The sequence below is a fragment of the Misgurnus anguillicaudatus genome, chromosome 3, assembly GCF_027580225.2.
Source record: "Misgurnus anguillicaudatus chromosome 3, ASM2758022v2, whole genome shotgun sequence".
Taxonomy (NCBI): Eukaryota; Metazoa; Chordata; class Actinopteri; order Cypriniformes; family Cobitidae; genus Misgurnus; species Misgurnus anguillicaudatus.
The window spans coordinates 16,623,744-16,649,224 of record NC_073339.2 but is presented as its reverse complement, the minus strand read 5'-3'; the positions used below and the strand labels follow the sequence as shown (position 1 = coordinate 16,649,224).

Below are 25,481 nucleotides of genomic sequence, written 5' to 3'. Positions count from 1 at the left end.
AACCCAGCAGTTGTATTAAATTACCCAGAAAATGTTCATATTTAAAGCAACCCAGCATTTTGTGTTACTCGGCATAGGTTAAATTACTACCCAACCGGCTCGTTTCGTCACTTATGACCAAACACTGGTTTGACAATAACTTAGCATTTTTAAGAATGTGAATCTATTTTTACCTTATTTTGTATAATGTCCTAATGTGAATTATGATCTTTTTTCAGTGTTTCTCTTTGTCCTTCTTCCACTTACAGTTCCAGTTCATTTCCACGCAATCTCTGTAACTACAGATGTTTAAGAGCTCACCAGGCATCTATATGATTCAAACCGTCCAGACAAATTTACCAGACTGAAAAAAGTGACATTTTCAAGAAATGTAGGCAAAATGTGATTGAAACTCATTTTTAAACATATTTCATCAACAACCAATCCAAGGCCCCAATCCAGATGTGCAGGTTGTGATAGTGATCACACAATTCTGCAGGATTGATGTGTAATAGCATTATGTTTAATTATTTTTAACAGTATATAACACACACAATTTGCAAAACAGGATTGAACTACTGATTACATATTTAGCATACAACCCTGAAACACTGAAACCAAAAAATTACAAGTTAAGATAGATAGATAGATAGATAGATAGATAGATAGATAGATAGATAGATAGATAGATAGATAGATAGATAGATAGATAGATAGATAGATAGATAGATAGATAGATAGATAGATAGATAGATAGATAGATAGATAGATAGATAGATAGATAGATAGATAGATAGATAGATAGATAGATAGATAGATAGATAGATAGATAGATCGTTTTATTGCCCTGAGCCGACCTGCATCAATATGTACAGTACAGCCAAAAATTACTTATTGACTTTATATACAATAATGTGTGTAACTGTTACATTTAATCATGCAGTATTGTGACCATCGCCATTTGCTGCTCTTTTACATTAACTGTACGTTTACAAAAATGATGTGGCTTAAAGGGCACCTATTATAGCGTTTTTACAAGATGTAATATAAGTCTCAGGTGTGCCTAGAATGTGTCTGTGAAGTTTCAGCTCAAAATACCCCACAGATCATTTATTATAGCATGTCCAAAATGACCCTATTTGTGTGTCTGTACCTTTAAATGCAAATGAGCTACAGCTCCTCACTTTCTTACAAACAGACAGTGAGCACTTTGAGTTCAAATAGATCTGATTAATATAGTCTGAGACAATAGTATATAGTGGACAGAGTAAAACTCGCTAATGGGGTAAAGTATTGTAATGCAGGACTGTATGTGGGCGGGGCTTTATCAATGTGACCTCATATTGATAAGAAAATCAAAACGAGACTGCTTTGGTTTAATGAGGATTAAAAAACAAAGACTTTTTTCATCGTAGGGTGTTTGTGTTCACACACTGCCAACACACATGTCCATACACCTTGTATCGATTTTACATAGTAGGTGCCTTTTAATAGCATTTGGGTGTCTATAAAACTCAGCAGTTAGCAAACATTCCTAAGCATTAACTGGTATTTCTTTTGTAAATGAAAGGTCATGCAAATAAACATACACAGCAGAATTTAAATATTTACATATACAACAGTATTATTAACAAAATATCAGTTGCATATGTAATATATATGCACTCTAAAAATGCTGGGTTGTTTTTAACCCAGTGTTGGGTCAAAAAGGGATGAGCCCAGCAGCTGGGCTGAAATTAATCCAGAAAATGTTTATATTTGACCCAACAATGGGTTAAAACAACCCAGTATTTTGGGTTGACTTGAAAGAACCCAGCATGGGTTAAATAACAACCCAGCGGGCTGAGATCACCTCTATTTGACCCAATGCTGGGTTGAAAATAAAGTCCCTGTAAAGTCAGATATTAAGTTTGTCACACCTCATAAAAAATGTGTAATTAAGCACCCAACTATTTTTGAAAACTGGAAAAATGCACATTTTATAAAATAAGTTATCAAAATCTTGGAAAAGTAGGCAGTATTCTCTGCTCTTAATCGGCGGGGGCGTGTCCGCTGTCAGAGCTGAAACCACGCCCACTCTGCCGTTTCAAATACAACTACAACCTGAATGGATGCTCGCGATTGTGTTAGGGGCGGGGCCATGCGCTTTAACCCTGCCCAAATAATACTAAACCCAAAAATGGTGAAAAACTAACAATATAACTCTGCAATTCAGTACTACATAGTTTACAGTCTTTTTGGTGTTTCAGGAACACATTTCTCACATTTATAATGTGTTTAGAAACAATTTTCAATATTGACTTTACAGAGACTTTAAGGAAGGCGACTTTTATTATTAAACTATTATTTATGTTAAGAATACATGAAGTTGGTTTACATTAAATAAAGTATCTAAGATGTGACCTATAGAAGAATTTATATTAAAAAAATGAATCAAAAGTTTGGTAGCACTCGTTCTAGGTGGAAGTTTTTAGGTTGAATAATGAGACAGATTATAGCTCATAGGAAGTGTATTAAATAAAGTATCACCCAAGTGCCGATCAGCCAATATTAACCATATTGTCCAATGGAAAACGCTCCAGAATCATTCGAGAACTTCTCATCAGGTTTGACAGATTGTAGGCTTTGGTCTCTGCTCCTGTATAATGAGTTTGAATGCTCAATACTTGAATCTGATACCTAGAAAAAGAGCAAGAAAGCGAGGAAATTATTATATGAGAAATGATGATAGTGACAAAGATCAATTATCGTTGTTAGTGATGGGTTTAAAAATAAAACAAACCTCTTCAAATTTCTTGGCCTTGTACTGATCTGCTCCTTTCAGGAAGTTCAGTAGAATGATGTCACAAAGCACTGTGCCCTAAAATTCCATAGGAGTGTTATGAAAAAGTGTCAGTTTTGCTCTTTAAATTCTGCAGCTATTATGTATAATCTTAATCGTTAATAATAATTAACAATAAATAACTTTAATAAATAATTTTGTATTTTTCTAAATAATATATTTTTACATACACAAAAAACTGGGCTTGATTCGGTTGTTCTAAAGGTATGTACATGTTTTTTATTAATCTGTCCCTTGGGGTCAATATGACCCCAATTGAAAAATGAATGGGAAATGCAAAAAAAAATTTCCATTTGTCAAAAAATAAATATCAATAAATCCAGCACACAGACACACACTTACACATTTTTTTTGTAAAAACAGAGATTTCAAAATGCATAAAAAACTACAAAATATATATATTTGAAATAATATTTATTTTTAATGTCCTTTCTTATGATTATATAAATATAAATTCACAAAATGTATCACTAAAGTAGTGATGTGAGCAGTTGCCCATATCCAGTAAAACGAATGTGTCTTTTTGGGCATCTGCTGGTCGAAATGATTTAATTCCTAAACTGTAATTCTTTTATGTCTTTTTCTAAAAACAGATGGCTGATTTCAACACCAAGATCAATATCTACAAATAATTTAAATCAAATTTAGATCATAATTTATGTGCATTTTCATAAAAATGTGATATTTTTCAGGCAAGTTAATGGTGTAGTTGAGGAATTTAGTGATAAACAGGTACAAAAGTACTTCAAATCTCTCAAAACACAACATTAATGTAAGTAGAAAAAAATATATATTATTTGTAATATTGAAAATGTATGTTTTCTTACAATTATGCTTCAATTTTGGGGTCATATAGACCCCAAGGGCCATTATTGTAAATGGAAAACTAGGAGCGTATTAGGGATTAAATTATTAGAGAAATATTCCATTTTGATTTGTATAGTAGTAAAGTAAGACACATACCACACCCACAGACGTAAAGGCCGCGACCATGTTGATTAGAGTTGGGATCATGTCAAATTTTCCTGCCTGTAAAAGAGCGACAGAAATCGAATGAGTCATTTTTGCTGTGATTCACAGATTTACAGTCAGTCTGTTTCCTAAATGTCTAGCTTACAGAAATACAAGCAAAATCACAAACACATTAACTTACGTCTCCATTAACCAGCACATCGAATCTGATGGCATAAGCTTTCAGCAAAGTGCGATACTCAGTCCCATTCTCCATTTTAAAATACTTGGCATACCTGAAGACAAACATATCGACATATTAACAAATACAGGTTCGATAAAGTACAAATGTAATTTTAGGTGTCACTTTTTCATGACTGTTCAGTATGTTGAATCAGGAATTGGCATAACCGCTTAAAACATATAGAAGGTATGCATCAATGTCACTTTAACATGTGAACCTGCAGGAAGACGCACCTGCCCCGAAAGAATGAGTGGCAAAACATTGAACATAATGGCTGGGTTTTAAAAGAAAATGGCAGTGTAAGGGACAGTTATCAGCTTAAATTGAATTTAGTTGGCCTTGACAGCAACCCTAACAACTTGCCAAACAACCATTAATGCGGGGACCTTGTCATGTGACCAGACCTCTCTTTTCCCGACATGTATGTTTTTCCTGCCTAATGCTACTAAACAATCGTTACAAATTCTTGTTGAATCTGTCTGCACAGTCGATCACACAACAACTTCCCCCATTTTAGACCCATTTTAAGCTTGTGGCTCAGACTTTTTGCCACTCAGTGGGCGTAACCGCAGTCACTTCGCCGAAGGTGACGTCACGTGCATAACCTCTATATACTGTATCACTAAAGGTCTGCCAACTTCAGCAGCCTTAACTACACTAAAGATGAAATGTGGAAAGAGGGTTAGAGTACCTGAAGTTGTATCCAGGCGAGACCGTGGACTTTTCAGACATGGCATCCAGGCGAGTGAATGAATAGTGAGGTTTGCACTCATCATCTTTCTTATCTAAATCGCATAACCACGCTATTTTTATTCCTATTACTCCCCCCTGAGAAGAAACAGACAGCAGGAGAGACAGTGAGAGAAGGATAACTTTCATAAATTTAATTTGACTTTGTCCTTAAAGGGATAGTTCACCCAAAATTGAAAATCATCCCATATTTTACTCACACTTAAGGGGATAGTTAACCCAATAATGAAAATTATGCCATTGTTTACTAACCAAACATTTAACAGTACCCACTGACTTGCATAGTATTTGTTTTTCTACTATGGAAGTCAGTGGATACTGTCAACTGTTTGGTTAGTAAATGATGACAGATTTTTCATTTTTTGGTGAACTATATCTTTTAGGGTGAGATAAAATATTGGTTGATTTTTAGCTTACCATCATTTATAAAAAAGCACATTTTGTGTTCAACAGAATGAAAAAAAAACTTGTTTATAATAACATAAGTGTGAATAAATGATGACAGCATTTTCATTTTTGGGGTGACTTTCTTCTCAAAAGCAGTCAGAGTATGTTACAAAGCACCAATGGTCCGATTCACGATTTTCCAACGTAAAATCTCTTTCTTTGTACTACAACAAACACATGGATTTTAGGCAACAGTTTACTTCCTGGGAGTGGTGATGTAGACAAGACCGACATTATCATAATTCCTCCCGCTTTAACTCATATCCTGTAAGTTAAAGGAGTAGTCCACTTTAAAGATTTTGTCCATTGACTTTTCATAATAGGAAAAAAATACTATGGTAAGTCAATGGGCCCCATCTTTAAAGTGGACTACTTGTTCAACTTCTGTTAGCATTGCATTGTGCACAAATCTTTTAAACATGGTAAAGAGCGTCACACTTCCGGCTGATGTCAGAGGTATTCAGGCCAATCACAACGTACAGATTAGCTGGCCAATTAAAGGATTAGTCAATTTTCTTAAAAGAAAAATCCAGATAATTTACTCACCACCATGTCATCCAAAATGTTGATGTCTTTCTTTGTTCAGTCGAGAAGAAATTATGTTTTTTGAGGAAAACATTGCAGGATTTTTCTCATTTTAATGGACTTTAAAAGAGCCCAACATTTAATACTTAACTCAACACTTAACAGTTTTTTTCAACAGAGTTTCAAAGGACTATAAACAATCCCAAACAAGTCATAAGGGTCTTATCCAGCAAAACGATTGTCATTTTTGACAACAAAAACAACAAACATACACTTCCAAAGCACAACTTCTCGACATGTAGATCCAGTCGTGATGCGCCAGCTGACCCCACGCAATACGTCATGACGTCAAGAGGTCACAGAGGAGGAACGCGAAACTCCGCCCCAGTGTTTACAAGTGTCTGAAAGAGGACCGTTCCTACGTTGTTGTATGTCAACTGATATTAATTAATGTCTTTGTGGCAGTTTATTGTTTAAAATGGTCCGCAAATGTGCGTTTTATATATGTAACACGTGACCTCCCTACGTCACTACGCATTTACGTTAGGTCGCGCTGAACCGGAACTAGACGAAAAGTTGTGGTTTAAAAGTACATATTTTTAATTTTTCCTGTCAAAAATGACAATCGCCCTGCTAGATAAGACCCTTATGCCTCGTTTGGGACTGTTCACAGTCCCTCGAAACTCCGCTGAAAAAAACCGTCAAGTGCTGAGTCAAGTATTAAATGTTGGGCTCTATTAAAGTCCATCAAAATGAGAAAAATCCTGCAATGTTTTCCCCAAAAAACATAATTTCTTCTCGACTGAACAAAGAAAGACATCAACATTTTGGATGACATGGTGGTGAGTAAATTATCTGGACTAATCCTTTAAGGACACAGCGCTTTTCAAATCCGTGCATTTCAGGAAGAGATCTGGAGCCACAAAATCTACAATATGTGGAAAATAATGTGTTTTTTTTACCATAAACCGTACAAACACATTGTATTATACCAAATACACAAAAAAATTTGTTTTTTTAGCAATGAAATAGGTGCTTTTTAAATAATATCTTGGCTTTTTTCAGCTTACATTGGACAGTGCCCCATTTTTAAAGCTTCAAAAGCGCATCAATTTATTAAAAACTAATCCATAAAATAATTAAAGGATAATTCTGGTATTTAAAACTTTGAGTCTCATTTCTGGTTTGTTTTGGATGATCTACAGTGATGGACACTGACATTTTGACAATGGGTCGTGTCTTGAGTTTTTGACTCATTTAGAAGCGTCCCTTGACTGCTTCAGAAAGGAAGTGCACAAACATGTCATTAAAACAACACTTAACGTTCATTTTCAAAACTGTGCTACTCACCGAGTGGTTCGTGGTGTTCGTTGATGATTAAAAACAAATATATTGGCGCAATGTATGATTTCAATCCGTGTTATTTGCTATAGTGGAACTATTTTTTCAGATACCTCACAACCGCGTATATACTTCCACTCTATATTTGAGTCTGAAGCATGAATGAACGTAGTCCAACAAACTGTAATAAAACGGTAGTATACTTTCAAAATCAAGTTTATTTATAACACTTACACCATCCAATATGTTTTTTTCATCAGCAGAAAAATAAAGAAGATATTTTGCAGAAACCCCGGTGCTCCGTCATGCAAGTCAACCGATCCGCACACTTTAGGAGCTAAAGCATATATATCCAATACAACAGTAATCCCCCATAACTCTGTGTGACATATTGACATCTTGTGAAGCAAATCAATCAGTTTTTGCAAGAAACTGAACGTTATTTACAACACTATTAGCGTAAATGCCAAAGCAGGAAGCGCGCTTTACGTTCAAGGCGATCTCTTCCACACTGGTGCCGTTTGGTGGCTGTTGGCTATGGATGTTGGTCTGTCTGCGCCACCTATAGAGCGGGAGCGTGAAGCGCACTTCCTGCTTGGCAAAAGCTCTGCATTAACGCTGTAAATGATTTATATATATATTCGAATCTCAAAACTGAAAATCGAATGTCAACCCACGGAACAAATATTCGAATATTCTGGTCCAGCCCTACCAATATGGGAAAAATCGAGAGAAACCGAGCGAAAAAACTACAACCACATGTAAAAACAAACAGACCCTTTTCTGTTTCCCGGCGGCGGAGTGATATATCAGCGAGTAATGAGTCTTCCAGAGAAGTCAATGGAATTTTACAAAATGCCAAATAAAACACGACAGAAACTGTATTTCGCTACACAACTTGTTTTTAATCATCAACGAACACCACGAACCACTCGGTGAGTAGTACAGTTTTGAAAATGAACGTTAAGTGTTGTTTTAATGACATGTTTGTGCATGGCCATTGACTTCCATTCTAAAGCAGTCAAGAGACGCTTCTAAACGAGTCAAAAACTCAAGACACGACCCATTGTCAAAATTTCTGTGTCCATCACTGTAGTTCATCCAAAACAAACCAGAAATGAGACTCAAAGTGTAAAATACCGGAATTATCCTTTAATTGTCTTGGTGAATGGCAATTTTGAAATATAAAGTTTCCTTCATTTCAGATGACATTTAAGAGCCACATTTATTTGTTTTTTTTTAAGGTGGATGCATTTTTTGGAGCTTTAAAACTGGGACCCCATCCAATGCTATAAACTTAAAATGAGCCAAAATATTACTATTTAATATAACTCCAACTGTGATCGACTGAAAGAAGAAAGTCATATACAACTGGCTTGGCTTGAGGGTGAGTAAAATATGGGCTATTTTTTTACTTTGGAGTGAACTCTTCCTTTAAAGGCGGAGTGCATAATGTTTGAAAGCCAATGTTGACATTTGAAATCACCTAAACAAACACGCCCATACCCCAATAGAATCTGGACCTTCTTTTGATAGACCCGCCCCACACATACGCAACCCCGGCAAGGATGTGGGTTAGTAGACACGCCCCTTACTGCGGATTGGCTACAAGTGTGTTTAGGTAGTAGGCCCGACTCCCTTTTCCAAAGCGTTTTTCAAACATTGTGCAAAGTGCAGTTTTCCAAAAAGTGTTTTTTATGTCACACCAATAACAAGACATGGCACATATAGTGGTTAGCAGCCTTAATTTTCTGAGGTTAAAATACACAAAATTTATGAATTAAATTGATGTATTTTATAAAATGTCATTAAACTGGGGCCCCATTGGCACCCTCTCAGGGCCCCCAGTTTGAGAACCCCTGCGCTAAGGGAATTAAAAGAAAATGAAAAGATGAAAATCTTACTTTTTTAGCGAGAGTGGTGAAGTCTTGCTGGGCAAACCGAATCACATCTCCCACTTTGAATATGGGACAATACATGTTCCTCTCAACGTCAAAGTTACATTGCTTTATGTAGGAACTATTGATGGATGGCAAAAAGTTTCCCCTGTTGAGAGAAGAGAAAGAACTTTGACATACAAGCAAGAGATATTATTTATAATAGCATTTTTGAATGCAATTATATTCATTACATTACATTCAAAATCTACAACAGGGGTATTGGTAGCACTCATAAATATAAATAGATTTGGTATTTGTTACCCTGAGTCCAGGTTAAAGTCTCATAATCTGATTATGAGATTAGGGGGCATTAAAGTGTCATTATTGATTTTACATTACTGTCATTTGAATCTTTGAGATTCATTTACACAGTCAATATTATTAAGATATCAAGGTTATTTTTAAACAGAATGTTCTTTATATTATGAAGTATTATTATATGTACACCGTAAGACACAACAAGGTCATATCACGTGTTAACCTCATATTACGCTAAATGAGTTAAATGAGGAATTTCTGTTTTTGTTTTGGTCTGTGTGATCCGGCCCATTGCCAATTTACCCAATATATTGTATTTTAACAGCTTGGTTGCCAGTTATCCCGTTAGCTTAAATTAGACCGCAACGGCCCATAAATGTGACCTACAAAATTAGCCACAGATTGAGTCCTAAAAATGCAGACGAGCGGGTTTGTAATTTGCAAACAACAAAAACAATGCAAATATATAAAATAAATGAGCAGATAAACTTATGCTATGCTTTCCATTATCAGTTGCGCTCCTGTATGTGTCTGGCAACCTGAAAAAAATATCTCCAATATACTGAACTTAGACTCCGGTACCAAGTCCAACCGCTAGATGTCAATGTTACATACAGCTCCTTTAAGTTCATGCCACAGTATCTATTCAATTACATTGAGCATTGGGGTTTACACAGGAAATCACATTAAATTAATTTAGTTTTCGCACACTGGGTTACAGTTATCAATTTCAATTGGGTCTCTTTTGCAGCATAGACCCATTTGGTGTTTGCAAACAGCGATGACGTGATTTTGTGGACAGAGCCGACCTGGTGGCAGAAAGTGTCAAGTGTCAGCAACAAAATTAGATTGGCATCATTGTCCAAATGCTTTCTCCGACTGCTTTTTTAATAGTTTACCAGCACCAGACCGTTTAACACGTTTCTCTTGCATTACTGATCTAACCTTTAGTTAATAAGCATTCTATTCTCAAATGCAATAAATTTGTTGCATCCATCAAATTAAAAAAAGGTTAGAAAGAAAAGTATATCACTATCGTACCACACAAACTCTAAAGAGAGAAATGGGTAAACTTGAGCGCAAATGGAAACAAACTCAATTATAGGTCTTTAGACTCATGAGGAAAGATAGTATTTCCTGTTATAAAAAGGCACTAAAAGCTGCCACGGATAAGCATCCCTGGAACCCCACAGAAACTAACCAAAGATTTTCCATTTAGAAAAAGATATTAACAAATAAACAGACATCACTTGACCTGAATATCCCATCTCACCATAGTAGTAATGCATTTATGAAATTTGCAAACATATTATATGTTCATTCTTCAACTCTGTCCTATGAATCAACACGAACTCATGCCCCTCAAGAACAGTTGCAGTGTTTTCAGATTGCAAAACTTTTTTAGATAGCAAAATCCACCAAACGAGGTAGAGCTTTGGAATAGTCTTCCCGATATCGTTTACATACCGTTTACATAAACGTCTACATTTAGCTACAAATGGCGTCTTCAGCGATAGTATTTTTTGCCATTCCTATTCTTACATGCATAAAAAAAGAAATTTTGGGGGTGGGTGTCGAATTGGTCTATAGGTGCTGATGTCCTAAAGTGCATGCTTGTAATGAGTGTTTCAGTCTGTGTTAGTTATTACTTTGTGAAGTTGAAACGGGGAAAACGAATGCTGTTCTTGATGAAAATTGTGAAGTTCTCCACCTCCATCATGGGGTCCCTTAGTGAGAAAGAGAAACATTTATGCCATTAACTCTTCTTTCTATTCATCCATACACACATCTACCCATCCATCCATCCATCCATCCATCTATCTATCCAGTCTTTTTTTCTGTATCAGAGATGGACTCACGGTTGAACATCATCGATCTCTGCGGGACACCATCCTTTGATTTCACAGGTCTTCTGTGTAGCACTGAAGTTTACACATCGTCCAGTCAGCAAACCTTGAAGTGATACACAACCAATGGGATTCATTTTTAACATAGCATAACATGACATAACAAAACCAAGGTCATGAATTCAATCATTTGATTCTTCAACCTTTTGAACTATAGGGAGGAAGTTTCTGTGTTTAACTCGTAATCCAATCCATTAGTAAATGGTGTAGTTTGTCTTCGAAACAAAGAGACAGACAAAAAAACTAATATATATATATAAACTCCTACCATTGCTAGAAGGTTTTGACTTCAGCTTCATACAGGTATCATCAGTTTCACATTTGAATTTCATCTCACTCTCAGGAGAAACACAGACAGACATCCATCAATAAAACAGCAAAATTCATATACATTCATCTTATTAGATCATTGCAGAACACACTGAACGTTTGTCTCACTCTCAGGACAGTGTCCCTGTATTTGGTTCTCTGTTGTGATGAGCTTCGTAATTATGCAGAATACTGACGCCCCCTGGTGGATAAACAGACACACGCATACGTTAGGTTACACACTGGGGACTTTCCATATACATAATGTCTTATACTATAATATAAAAAGTGTACATTTTAACCGCTTTCAGTAACCCTTTCAAATTTTTGAAAATAAGGACATCCCAAAAAAAGGTTGTGCTCATGTTTGCTCAATTTGAGTACAAATGTGTCCGTAAAATATGGCCCCCACACACACCTAAAGGGGACCCCTAGTGGTCCTCAATGCTTAACCAGGTGTTCTGTTAAAGAATTAGTCAATTTTCTTTAAAAAATCCAGATAATTTACTCACCACCATGTCATCCAAAATGTTAACGTCTTTCTTTGTTCAGTCGAGAGGAAATTGTGTTTTTTGAGGAGAACATTCCGGGATTTTTCTCATTTTGGTGGGCTTTAATGGAGCCCAACACTTAACACTTAACTCAACACTTGGCGGTTTTTTTCAACAGAGTTTCAGAAGACTCTAAATGATCCCAAACGAGGCATAAGGGTCTTATCTATGAAACGAGTGTCATTTTTACAAGAAAAATAAAAAATATACACTTTTAAAGCACAATTTCTCATCTATCTCCAGTCCTGTGAAGCGCCAGCGCGACCTCACGTAATTGTGTAATGACGGCGAAAGGCCACGTGTTACATATATGAAACGCACATTTGCGGACCATTTTAAACAATAAACTGACACAAAGACGTTAATTAGTATCATTCCACATACAACAATGTCGGAACGGTCATCTTTTACCACACTTGTAAACACTGGGGCGGAGTTTCGCATTCGTCATTTGTCACCTCTTGACGTGATGACGTATTACATGAGGTCGCGCTGGCGCATCACAGGACCGGAGATAGACGAAAAGTTGTGGTTTAAAAGTGCTTATTTTTTATTTTTCTTGTCAAAAATGACAATCGTTTCGCTAGATAAGACCCTTATGCCTCGTTTGGGATCGTTTAGAATCTTTTAAAACTCTGTTTAAAAACATTTTAAGTGTTGAGTTAAGTGTTAAGTGTTGGGGTCCATTAAAGTCCATTAAAATGAGAAAATTCCTGGAATGTTTTCCTCAAAAAACATAATTTCTTCTCAACTGAACAAAGAAAAACATCAACATTTTGGATGACATGGTGGTTAGTAAATAATCTGGATTTTTTAAAGAAAATGGACTAATCCTTTAAATAATGTTATAAATTAAACAATTGTGTTATATTATTAAGAAGGGGATTTCCCAACCTTCTCATTCTTGCTTCAAGGTAAGAATTAATAACTGGTAGACAGTGTTATAGGTTCCTCAAATAAAGTAATTAGTTACTAATTACATCTTCAATCATGCAATTAGATTACTGTACAAATGACTCTCTCCAAAAATGATTACTTATTACTTTCTAAATTCTATTTAGTTAATAATGCACATTAAAACCACCAGTGTTAAATCTGCTGGTGTATATATGGGTATCACCAGGTCTGGTGATAGTTCTCATATAGTAAACACCAGCAGTGTACTTTTAAAACCCGTAATTTTGTTGTGTACAAAGATAGGTTTGAAACGGCTTGAATAAATCATAAAAGTACACAAATTATACTGGTCACACTTTTTAAGGTCCAATTTTCACTATTAACTAACTATACTAACTACTTTGCCTCAATATACTCCTAATTACTGTTAATTAATACTTAGTAAAGTAGTTGTTAAGTTTAATATCTCAGTAATATTAATTCTAATAATCAACCAGTTAGTAGTGAGAATTAGAAACTACACTAAAGTGTTACCATCATTCTTATTAACTCGCCAAAGTATTTAAAGTAAGAAGGAAACAAACAAAAAACATGCATTTTAATGTTAGACTTTAAGGGGCGGTTTCCCGGACAGGGATTAGACTCCTAGACTAATATAAATGTAAGAGCTGTCCAAACTAAAAACAACTTGCACTGACATATCTTCTGAAATATCTTAAAATACATCAGTGCCCTTTGTTTTGCCCCAAAATGCACACTAGTAATGTTTTAGGCATGTTTGTTAAAACTAGATATATATTTCCTAAATAAACTAAAGCTAAGTCCTGGTTTAAGCTAATCCTTGTCCACAAAACCACCCCTAAATGTTGATGTTAAATCCACTATTGTATTATATATATAATTGTTCTACAGTCCATACACAGTATTATAGAAACAGTATGTAAGAAATGTATATCAATTAATCATAAAATGGCTCTGATATGTCATAGACATTAAGAATTAATTTTCATTTCAAATATTTATATCACTGACATCAGTGGCCTGGCAAGGATATTGTCATTTAAAAAGTGGAGTTGCAGCCCTCAACTGATGTTTATGTTGTCATGTTGCGTATTGGCCACTAGTTGTGTGATTGCAGTTCCAGTTTTAGCCACAAGGTTTGTGATTGCAATACCAGTTTTGGCCACCATCCTACATACTGTTCCTTTAAGTTCAATTACATCACCACAAGTAACTCTAATTAAATTAATGGAAAAATAAGAGTAATCCCTAACTTTACTTTTTCAAGGAAAAAGTAATTAAATTACAGTAACTAATTACTTATAATAAATAGTTACACCCAACACTGCTGGTAGAATTTTAAGGGGTGCTTGGAAATTTTTCTCCCCAGTAAAAAGTTTAAGAATTCCTCTGGTTAAGTAAACCCAAACACTCGCACAAACACGCCTTGGCATATAGTTACGGTAACATTCTAAAGGAGTAATGGTTTATGAGCTAAACAATTCTATCCTTAACCCCAGCCCTAATCCTTTTAAGCATTTGGTTTTTCAGGATACAGGAAGCGTCCTCATAAACCACATCGAGATGCTACATGATGTTACGTGTGGTTTTGCTCAAGTAGTGTTAACCACCATGCAAACCACACAAATGTATGGAGCCCCGTAGGCTGTGGGGGCCCCGGCTGGAGTATTGAATTTATTACCAGATAAGTAGAAAACATGAAGCGCACGTGTCCGGTGAGAGAGAACAAAGTTATTAGTTGTGGAACTATGCTGTTAAGGTTATTTTATTCACTTTAAACATTGAATGAAGAAATTATTTTCAGATGATGCCAAGCCATTAATTAATTACTCATGAGTCATGACCAAAAATGATGAAATCGTATGTATTCTCCATGAGTCCGCTACGTTAGTGATTATAATGTTACGTAGTGAACAGTCATTAGGTTGTATTTTGGTGGCTTGATTGTAAACGATTTCAAAAACACTGCAATAAAAATGGTTTTAAAGAGAAATGTTATGTTTATTGTACACCTAATATTACATGAGCAACCGTTCTGATAAAGTAAAATGTATGCATTGTTGGGGCAATTAATGTCCAGACTTTGCTTAATTCCCCCAAAATGATAAAGCCCTGGTTAAGCTAAGCTTCAGACAACTCAAATTTACGATTTACATTACAAGGCATGTCCGAACCCAATGTTACACTGCAAAAAATGATTTTCAAGAAAAAAAAATCTTAGTATTTTTGTCTTGTTTTCAGTAAAAATATCTAAAAAATCTATCTAAAAATTAAGATGCTTTTTCTTGATGAGCAAAACAACCCAAGAATATAAGTCTAGTTTTTAGACAAAAAATATCAAATTTAAGTGATTTTGTGCATAAAACAAACAAAAAAATCTGCCAATGAGGTAAGCAAATTTTTCTTAGATTTTTTCTTAGAATTCGCAGATTGTTTGGCTTGTTTTATGCACAAAATCACTTAAATTTGATATTTTTGTTCTAAAAACTAGACTTATTTTCTTGGGTCGTTTTGCTCATCGAATTTTTTTTCTTGAAAATCATTTTTTGCAGTGTAGGTTTATTTCTAGACAGTTTCCTGGGGCCTTATTTATAAACCGTGTGTACACATAGATTTGATCGTAAAGTGTGCGTATGCAAAAATCCACTGCAAAGTCCATATATATAAAAACTGTCTTTGACGTGGAAAACTGCTCAGTGCCACGTCAGGGTCTGAGCAGACATATGTACTTACAGTATGCTTGTCTGATTGCTGCAGTTTTTTTTCCTTATTTATAGATTTCACATCTAAACGTACGTTTTCTGTGCATACGTTTATTTTATGAATCACACCTATGCACTTATGAGAACTTATCATGAGATCAAATTTAAGCTGGTTTCTACACAGTATTTAATATATGAGGCACTTGAGCAGTGGCGGCCCATGACTGCTTATCTGAGGGGCGCTAAGTCAAAAATAAGCGTCTCTTTTATCATAAACCCTTTAGACGCATCTGCAGCAGGCACTTATTTTGACAAGACACGTGATGCACACAGATTCACTCGACGCGCAGAACACAGATTTTGAAATTACGAACCACACACACATGACGGGCTCCATACATGCTGTGACGAACTTTGCATCGAGCGCCCTCGGATAAATGAGTCACCGGCCGCCACTACACCTGAGATACCTTTGTTGTACTGTTCCACAATTATATGTGTGCATGTGTGCACGGAGAATATGATTGGTCGAGCCTGGTTGAGTTCGAAAAATTATAATGGCGGCCAAGAAAGCGGCTGGATCACAAATATGATGTAAATAAGGTTATATTTGTACTTTGAACACCTTTTAATTGCATTTCTAGTGAGAAATTAGTATTGTAGTTTTCAAATATGGGATTAGTTATAACAAAGGCGCTTTCTGTTTGTATTTCAAACAGAATTCCATTACGCTGCCTATAACGACTGCCCGAATGTGTTTCTCGGAGTAGCCTCTGAAGTCATTGTCTCATGAGGCAGCAAGGCTTTCAGACACAGCCAATATTTTCCATGCAGCCGATATTTCCCACCTCAACCCGGAAATGAGGTCTGAAATTACGCTCTTTTATTGTTACTAAACAATGTTGATGTTACTAAATCATTTGTTACATTAATGTTACATTAATGGAAATGTCTTAAATCCGAATGGTCTGAAACGTAGCATTAGTTCTGATGCTTGAATTAGATTGGTCGAACAGAGTGACAACATTACCATCGATTCATTCCTGATTGGCTTTGGCTATTAGTGTCCAGCTACACATTTAAGAACGCTTTTGGGACTATTTTCTTTCGAGGAGAAGACATGCATAGCAAAGTTTGGGTCAATTTTTGTCTTAAATGTACTTGATATTACTTAAACTTACTTGAAATAAATGCCTTTACAGTACCTGTATCACACTTGCATGCTGTTTTATTTAGGTTATATATCTGAATGGCTGGGACTAGCTGCATGTACTCACGGCCAAATAATAACCATGCTGAGTGCTACATGATTTACTAAACAACTCCACCATACACGATATGACGTTTATATTATACTATAATTGTGAATATTCATGTATAGCCTGTACACACACACATGCACATATACACACAAATATTTTAATATAATAAAACAGTAAATTGTGATTTACTTGAGTAGGTGTCACATAATCTGCTGTGTCCATGATCCGGTTATTATATTCTCCAAAACCTTTCACTTTAGTCATCACTGATGACTCGATGGCTGTATCTCGCACTTGATATGCCTTCTCATACAGAAACACCCAGCTGAGGCGAGTCATGTAGAGTAGAAAAATATAGAACAGAAAAAAATGTATTGTTTTTATCAAAAACTTTTTACAAACTAATTACAAAAATATAAAAATGTGCTTTTTACTTCATTATTACAATGTAATTAATGAATCATCAATTGATGAAACATGCTTAATAGTTTCTCTTCCAAAATACATAGCATATTTATATATAGATCTATGATGATCTTGTATACAAAACATTTCTATATCTATAGCAATGTAAAAATGCAGCCTCAAAACACCCAGCCAACGAAGTATGTGATGATGAGGAGCTGGACAACACGGTTGATGATGCCTATGGTCCAGCTCTTTACCACCACGGACTTGGTCGTCTCATACGTAAAGAAATCTGTTATACAGCTCCACATCTTTCCAGCACACGTCCGTGTTCACAAAAATTAAACTCCAGTTGTGTATGTGAAAAAATGTTTAAATAACAATATAATGCTGGTGAAGAGCCAGTCCAAATGCTTTATCCAGTGTCTTTAGGTGTGTGAATCTAAATCACAAGTCAGTAAAAGCCAAAAAGTATTTTCCATGACATTCCTTATATGTTTTCCTGATGGATCAGAAGTCTCCACATCTTTAGATGAGGTCCTTTCATACTGGCCATTCTCTAGCACTATAAGTCCCTCCCCTTCTCCTCCTGTTATTCTATCCTTTCTTCACACTTGCCATTTACATTGATTCTCTTAGAAGATGCCACCAGGCAACTTAAAATACAGTGCAACAATTAAATTACGCAAAGCTAAACTCCCCACAGCTCCTACTGTACATAAGCATTCATAGCCTATCCATAACAAAACAACAGAAAGAGACTTGAGCACAGCAACATACCATACTATTCTATATTATGGAGGCAATTGTTTTGTTTATATATATATATATATATATATATATATATATATATATATATATATATATATATATATATATATATATATATATATATATATATGTAATGTTTTATTTATATATATCAATGTTTAATTTATATAGAATATATAAAAATATAAATAAATATACACTCACCTAAAGAATTATTAGGAACACCTGTTCAATTTCTCATTAATGCAATTATCTAATCAACCAATCACATTGCAGTTGCTTCAATGCATTTAGGGGTGTGGTCCTGGTCAAGACAATCTCCTGAACTCCAAACTGAATGTCAGAATGGGAAAGAAAGGCGATTTAAGCAATTTTGAGCGTGGCATGGTTGTTGGTGCCAGACAGGCCGGTCTGAGTATTTCACAATCTGCTCAGTTACTGGGATTTTCACGCACAACCAATTCTAGGGTTTACAAAGAATGTTGTGAAAAGGGAAAAACATCCAGTATGGGGCAGTCCTGTGGGCGAAAATGCCTTGTTGATGCTAGAGGTTGGGCCGACTGATTCAAGCTGATAGAAGAGCAACTTTGACTGAAATAACCACTCGTTACAACCGAGGTATGCAGCAAAGCATTTGTGAAGCCACAACACGCACAACCTTGAGGCGGATGGGCTACAACAGCAGAAGACCCCATCGAGTACCACTTATCTCCACTACAAATAGAAAAAAAGGGGCTACAATTTGCTCCGCCCTCCTACGTGCTTCCGCTTAATTTTCATTTCGCTTCAGTAAAACTTCTGGGACTGCTGTGTAGATTTTAGTTTTCTCCGGCAAAAATCTGCAGGTCCAATCAGCGAACAGAGGGGGGTGGCTAAGAACGATGACGTTGAGGTCGTGCGTCAGACAAGTTATGGCCCTCCTCCCCACGGGGTTCGGGAAAAGTTTGATTCGTTAGCGATTGGTTATGGCAGATTCAGAGTGACTCTGGGCAGATCCAATAGTTTTAAACTTCAACAGAGGACCCTCCTCAACGGAAGTAACGCTTTGCAATGGAGCATTGCCAGACTCTCTGTACAAATGAAATGAATGTACGAGAGTCTGGTTGGACCAGGCTAACAATTTGCACTAACTCACCAAAATTGAACAGTTGAAGACTGAAAAAATGTTGCCTGGTCTGATGAGTCTCGATGTTGAAGCAATTTTAAAGGAGGGGCTTATGATAATTAATTATATTAATTATTAATATTTTAAAAACATTCTCCACCATCCAAATTAAGGGAAACAAACATAAGCTCAAATGTAAAGTACTTACAATGGATTGTAATCAATTGTAAGTATGCAGATCAAATAAAGGTCTTGGGTGTCTGGCCAACAATCGCCAACTATAGACTATATTAGGATATAGCTCTCTTGGCTAAGGAGATGAATATCCTAAAATTGATCCAACAGCTTTAAGAGCAGGTAGCGATACCTTTAATGATTAGTGACTCCAGATTATGAGCATGAACTACAAACAACATCATGTGTGATACAAATCAGACTTTATTGACTAACTAAACACATACTGCTCTTAACATACAAACCTGCACACATACATACAGTTCAGCATTGGAAGAAAGTAAAGGTTTAAGTAGAGAAGAGAGTAAAGCATGAAGTTATGGTAGTATGTGTAATTCAGCAGATCAAAGCCTAAAACGAACCATCAGTTACTTAATGCTAATGCACCTTAGTTAAAAGGGGATAATGATGTGTGATGCATCAGTGAATAAGACTAAGAATGATACTTGCATGTCTTGCCCATTAAAAGAAAGTGTCCTGATGTAGTTTGGTGAGGCTTCAATTGATCTTGGCTGAAAGGATTGATGAGAGACAACCAGCTTGATGCAGATGATCCTTGGTAAATGAAAAGACAAGGCCTAGGCCTGGCACAAACTTAGAGGTACGCTGGAAACGTCTAGTTTCGCATCCTGATCCTAATGAGATTCCTGAAAGGACTCAAATGTATCCAGAAAGAAAAACTTAAGAGATGTGTATGCTCCAACTCAGATAAAAACTCCTCAGAACAACATCTCGCATAAGAACTCAGAACATCTCGCGACTCCTAAGAACTCCATTTCGCAAAAGAAAACCAGAGTGTGCTCTTAGGTAGGGGTTTGAAGGTCACACCTCTGTTTTGCATATGGAATTCAATTGGATGTTGAGGTGGAAAGTTTAAAAGTTTCATAAAATTATTATGAAGAAGAGTTTACTAAACATAATGCATATTATCATTCAGGAAATCAAAAATGGAACACATACCAAACAAGGTCTAGATATGATTTGGATTAAGTAAGTAATACTAAACATTCATTTAAACTAGTTTGGGTTAATATACTGATATATATATATATATATATATATATATATATATATATATATATATATATATATATATATATATATAAACACCAAGAACATAATCCATGATGAGACTAAAAATAGTTGATTAAGAAATTCCCCTTATTTATTTATAAGTGAATACATGCATGATTTATTAGAAAGTTTCTTTGTTTGTCTCAAAATCTCCCACATTCTTTTGTGGTCATAAGTCACAAGAGTCACACAATTTATGAAATATTAGAAGTTATTGTGTGTCTGATCTGGCTCAGTCGTTACAATGTCTGTTGAGACATTCAGATGGTAGAGTCAGAATTTGGCGTAAACAGAATGAGAACATGGACCTTGTTACCACTGTGCAGGCTGCTGGTGGTGGTGTAATGCTGTGGGGGATGAATTGGGCATCGACAATGAGTTCCCTGTACTAAAATGGCCCCCACTGTCACCAGATGTCAACCCAATAGAGCATCTTTGGGATGTGGTGGAACGGGAGCTTCGTGCCATGGATGTGCATCCCACAAATCTTCATCAATTGCAAGATGCTATCCTATCAATATGGGCCAACATTTCTAAAGAATGCTTTCAGTACCTTGTTGAATCAATGCCACGTAGAATTAAGGCAGTTCTGAAGGCGAAAGGGGGTCAAACACAGTGTTAGTATGGTGTTCCTAATAATCCTTTAGGTGAGTGCCAGTCACACAGGTATTTTTGTGGCAATAGCCACCAATACATTGTATGGGACAAAATTATCGATTATCAATTATTTTACACCAAAAATTAATATATTACATAAAGATCATAATCCATAAAGATATTTTGTAACTTTCATATCATAAATATTAAAAATATATATTTATTAGTAGTAATATGTGCTGCTGTGGACTTCATTGGACAACTTTAAAGACAATTTCTCAATATTTTGACTTTTTGCGCCCTTAGATTTCAGGTGTATATGCTCAAAAATAAAAAATGACTCTTATGACTGGTTTTGTGGTCCAGGGTCAAATATTGTTGCAAATATATCATCACCCATTGGTCTGGTTATGTAACTCTACAATATGATATTATAACTAATGCCACCATTTTCAAATGAATTATGATGTAGAATTAAGTTATTTTATATTGTCACATGCTTATTATTTCAAAGAAAGATCTGTAAAAGTAAGAATTTATATGATATGACACAAAGTCGAATTCAATCTTAACATCATTTATGATGCGAGTTGGCACCAGATTACAAAAAAACATGTAAATAAACACCAGGCACAAGTGATGTTTTTGTAATGGACACGTGGTCTGAAAGCATTAACTAGATTAGCTAATGTTGAATCATCAAGGGGTTAATTTTAAAAGGGCTGGAAGGGAGTACTGTCATACAATCAGTCCAATCACAATTATTATACCGGCAAAGAATGTTAATAGTCAATTTAGGGACGAACTATACGCATTAACTACAACTCGCATTTTTTCACATGGACAAAAGTGGAACCATTAAGCTTGTGGTTATCTATTCAATAACTGGGATTCAGCTGGGACTAGCTTCCTCGCAAAAACACACACATAATGCATGACAAAAGACCAATTAAAATGAGAGACAGCAGACTGGGGTTGCGCTCGAATACTGCGTAAGTATATGTAGCTGTCTTTCAAAGACAATACTGAGTGTTAGATGTCTCAAGTTGATTTGATTGTCTTGAAACAGGAGCTCAAGATGAGGCGAGGATACGAAGGGAAAAAAAGCAGGAGGGATAAATGGCTGAGGAAATGGATGGGACTTAATACAAATTGGTGAACAAAATCATCAATGTACCAAATGCAATAATCAGGAAAGTGGTTTGAGAGGCATGACTGAGACGAAAAAAATCCAGAGATACGTAACAGATACGAACTGGGGATTGACGCAAAAAAATGCGACTAATGGAAGTGGTTGGAGTGGGAAAGAGAAACGGAGAGATGCAGAAAATACAGGCATACGGGAAAAAAAGAGGCGACGAAACTCATGGGAGGAGGCACATAACACAACACAAAAAGTACCTAAATAGTTCATAACAGTACCTCAGAGGTTCGCAATGGTACCAATGAGGGGATACTGGTAAATCAATGTATACATTCTGTACCTAAATGGTATCTCTTTAAAGGGTACCACCCCAGTGACAGCTAGCGATCATTTTTTGACCACAGCGTACAAATTATTAGCCACCTCGTAAAATATGTATGAATTGCTGTGATTATGTGTTGGATAACATAAAACGCTATACGATTTTTTAAATGGACATTCCACTTTTTTTGAAAACATGCTCATTTTCCGGAGTTAAACATTTGATTCTTACCATTTTGGAACGCATTCAGCTGATCTCTGGGTCTGGTGCTAGCACTTTTAGCATAGCTTAGCACAATCCATTAAATCTGATGCGACCATTAGCATTGCGCCTAAAAAATAGCCAAAGAGTTTCAATATTTTTCCTATTTAAAACTTGACTCTTCTGTAGTTACATCATGTATTAAAACCGACGGAAAACCAAAAGTTGCGATTGAAAGGAACCAAGGGGACTATTTTCTGGCAGTGCGTAATATCACTACGCCTGCTGCAGCCATGTCACAGCAGCAAAGTCCTTGATTATTACACCAGAATGAGAGTATAGTTCCTAGACATAGGGCCTATCTGCCTAGAAAATCACAACATTTAATTTTCCGTCTGTCTTAGTACACGATGTAACTACAGAAGAGTCAAGTTTTAAATAGGAAAAATATCGAAAAACATCTTTGGGTTTTTTTTAGGGGCGATGCTAATGGTCTAATCAGATTCAATGAATTGTGCTAAGCTATGCTAAAAGTGCCAGCGCCAGACCCCGAGACCAGCCGAACGGACTCCAAAACGGCAAGAATCAAATTCTGAACTCTAGGGGAGCTGGAAAATGAGCATATTTAAAAAAAAAGTGGAACGTCCCTTCAAACTTTATTATTGTTTTGCCATGTCCTTCCGGTGTTAGGCTCAATAGCCTATATTTTTCTCAGATTTTAGGGGTATGTTATAGTTAGGATTATGTTTTTGTGACAGTAATGTGATTCCAGGATCAACAAAACGTGGTGATATGGGAACTGTCTTACCTGACAAAATGATTATTTATGGATAATATACATTATTTTAAATGCATTATGTATGAAACAAGAGAGAGCATCTCTCATCCTTTCTGTAAATAAGAGTATATACAAGATCTTCTCATCATGTGCTTACTCTATGTTTTGGCTGTGACATTTAAGTATAAAATATTTATGCAGAAATTGTGTGTGAGAGATTTATGACTGTGAGTTTCTTAATGGCTTAAGTGTATTAATCCACATTACATTTAGCTGTTGTAGTAATGCGGTACAGTGGTGAAGTGTACGGTACTGTGTACTGTATCTCCAAAGCTTTTTATGAGGTGGCTAATTGGTACGACCACAATGGTACATTTTTGTACGATTTGCCTAGATCAATGTGACGTTTCGTTATTGTTATTTTATGAGAATCGTACGTTTTTGCACGATTACCTTCGTACGAATTCATACGAATAAGCCAACTCGTAAAATATATGAGATCAGGCTGGTATGTCCACACATTTCAGATTTTTCACACTGTTGCTTTCTCAAGAACATCACAATATGCATGGTTATGTTCATGCTGATACAGCAGTTCTTCAGCTACGATGCGCCGCTAAGACGTGTAACGCATTTCTTCCAGGGCTTTCTGTGGCTATTAGCTAACATTAGGTTAGTTGAGAAATGGGACCCTCTGCTTTTGTTACAACCACATGCTTTTTATCTTAAAACCACAGCGCATTTCCACTTACTGACATTGCTGTGTCTGCCGAGTATTGATGTGCGTGTACGTGAAACAGAGAAGGGGTTGTAAAATCATTAAAAGATCCTTATTCAGAGTGTGGTGGTCATGTACAGTAATATTATCCACATTGAGATCAAGTACTGTTGGGTTCTGTCCTATGTTTAAGACAGGCTGCAGATATGTCAGATATGAGGATGTGCATACATGTTTTAGTAGAAGGACCAGGATGAACATCACACTGTTATGATGTCATCATTAAATAATATTATTAAGAATTAGTACTAGTAAGTGTTCTTGTAGCAATGGTTCATGTCTTGACAAGAATATAATTGTTAAAGAGGACATTTCACAAGACTTTTTTAAGATGTTAATATATCTTTGGTGTCCCCAGAGTACGTATGTGAAGTTTTAGCTCAAAATACCTCATAGATAATTTATTATGGCATGTTAAGATTGACATTTTGTAGGTGTTAGCAAAAATGTGCCATTTTTGGGTGTGTCCTTTAAAATGCAAATTAGCTGATCTCTGCACTAAATGGCAGTGCTGTGGATGGATAGTGCAGATTAAGGGAAGGTATTATCCCCTTCTGACATCACAGGGGGAGCCAAATAAAAATGTCAGATTTTCATGATATGTCCCCTTTAATTTTTAACGCATCAAACTGATTCACTGCAAAAAATATCTTTCTTACTTAGTAGTTTTGTCCTGTTTTCAGCAGAAACATCCAAACATTCCCAAATCAAGATGTATTTTTCTTGGTGAGCAAAAAGACCTTCTAGTTTTTAGACATACAATTTAAATGAATTTGTGCCCAAAACAAGCAAAACTATCTGCCAATGGGGTGAGAAAATTTTGCTTAAATTAAGTGTGTAAGAAAAAAGAAAACTTATTTTTAGATTTTTTTCTCACCCCATTGGCAGACATTTTTGCTTGTTTTGAGCACAAATTCACTTAAATTGTATATATTTTTTTGTCTATAAACTAGACTTATTTTCTTACGTCATTTATTTCATCAATTAAAAGCATCTTAATTTAAGAATTTTGATATTTCTACTGAAAACAAGACAAAAATACTAAGTAAGAAAATCATTTTTGCAGTGTTTAATGTGTTGACTTTAAATCAAAGAAATGTTAATTTAAAAAAAGAAAAATGCCCAAAGATAACATTTTACAAA

The 25,481-nt window shown here is 35.7% G+C and overlaps 1 protein-coding gene across 1 annotated transcript; it reads right to left on the bottom strand.

The window, feature by feature from the left end:
* Positions 1 to 475: 475 nt before the first annotated feature.
* On the bottom strand, positions 476 to 17,651 carry p2rx3b (purinergic receptor P2X, ligand-gated ion channel, 3b). Its single transcript, XM_073862443.1, has 12 exons — positions 17,525 to 17,651; positions 17,116 to 17,252; positions 11,631 to 11,695; positions 11,453 to 11,529; positions 11,137 to 11,230; positions 10,927 to 11,004; positions 8,984 to 9,125; positions 4,708 to 4,844; positions 3,975 to 4,068; positions 3,785 to 3,850; positions 2,762 to 2,839; positions 476 to 2,658 (listed from the first exon to the last, which is right to left on the bottom strand). Exons 1-12 carry the CDS (start codon positions 17,643 to 17,645, stop codon positions 2,530 to 2,532), a joined length of 1,218 nt encoding a protein of 405 aa, XP_073718544.1. The 5' UTR covers positions 17,646 to 17,651; the 3' UTR covers positions 476 to 2,529.
* Between the last annotated feature and the right edge of the window lie 7,830 nt (positions 17,652 to 25,481).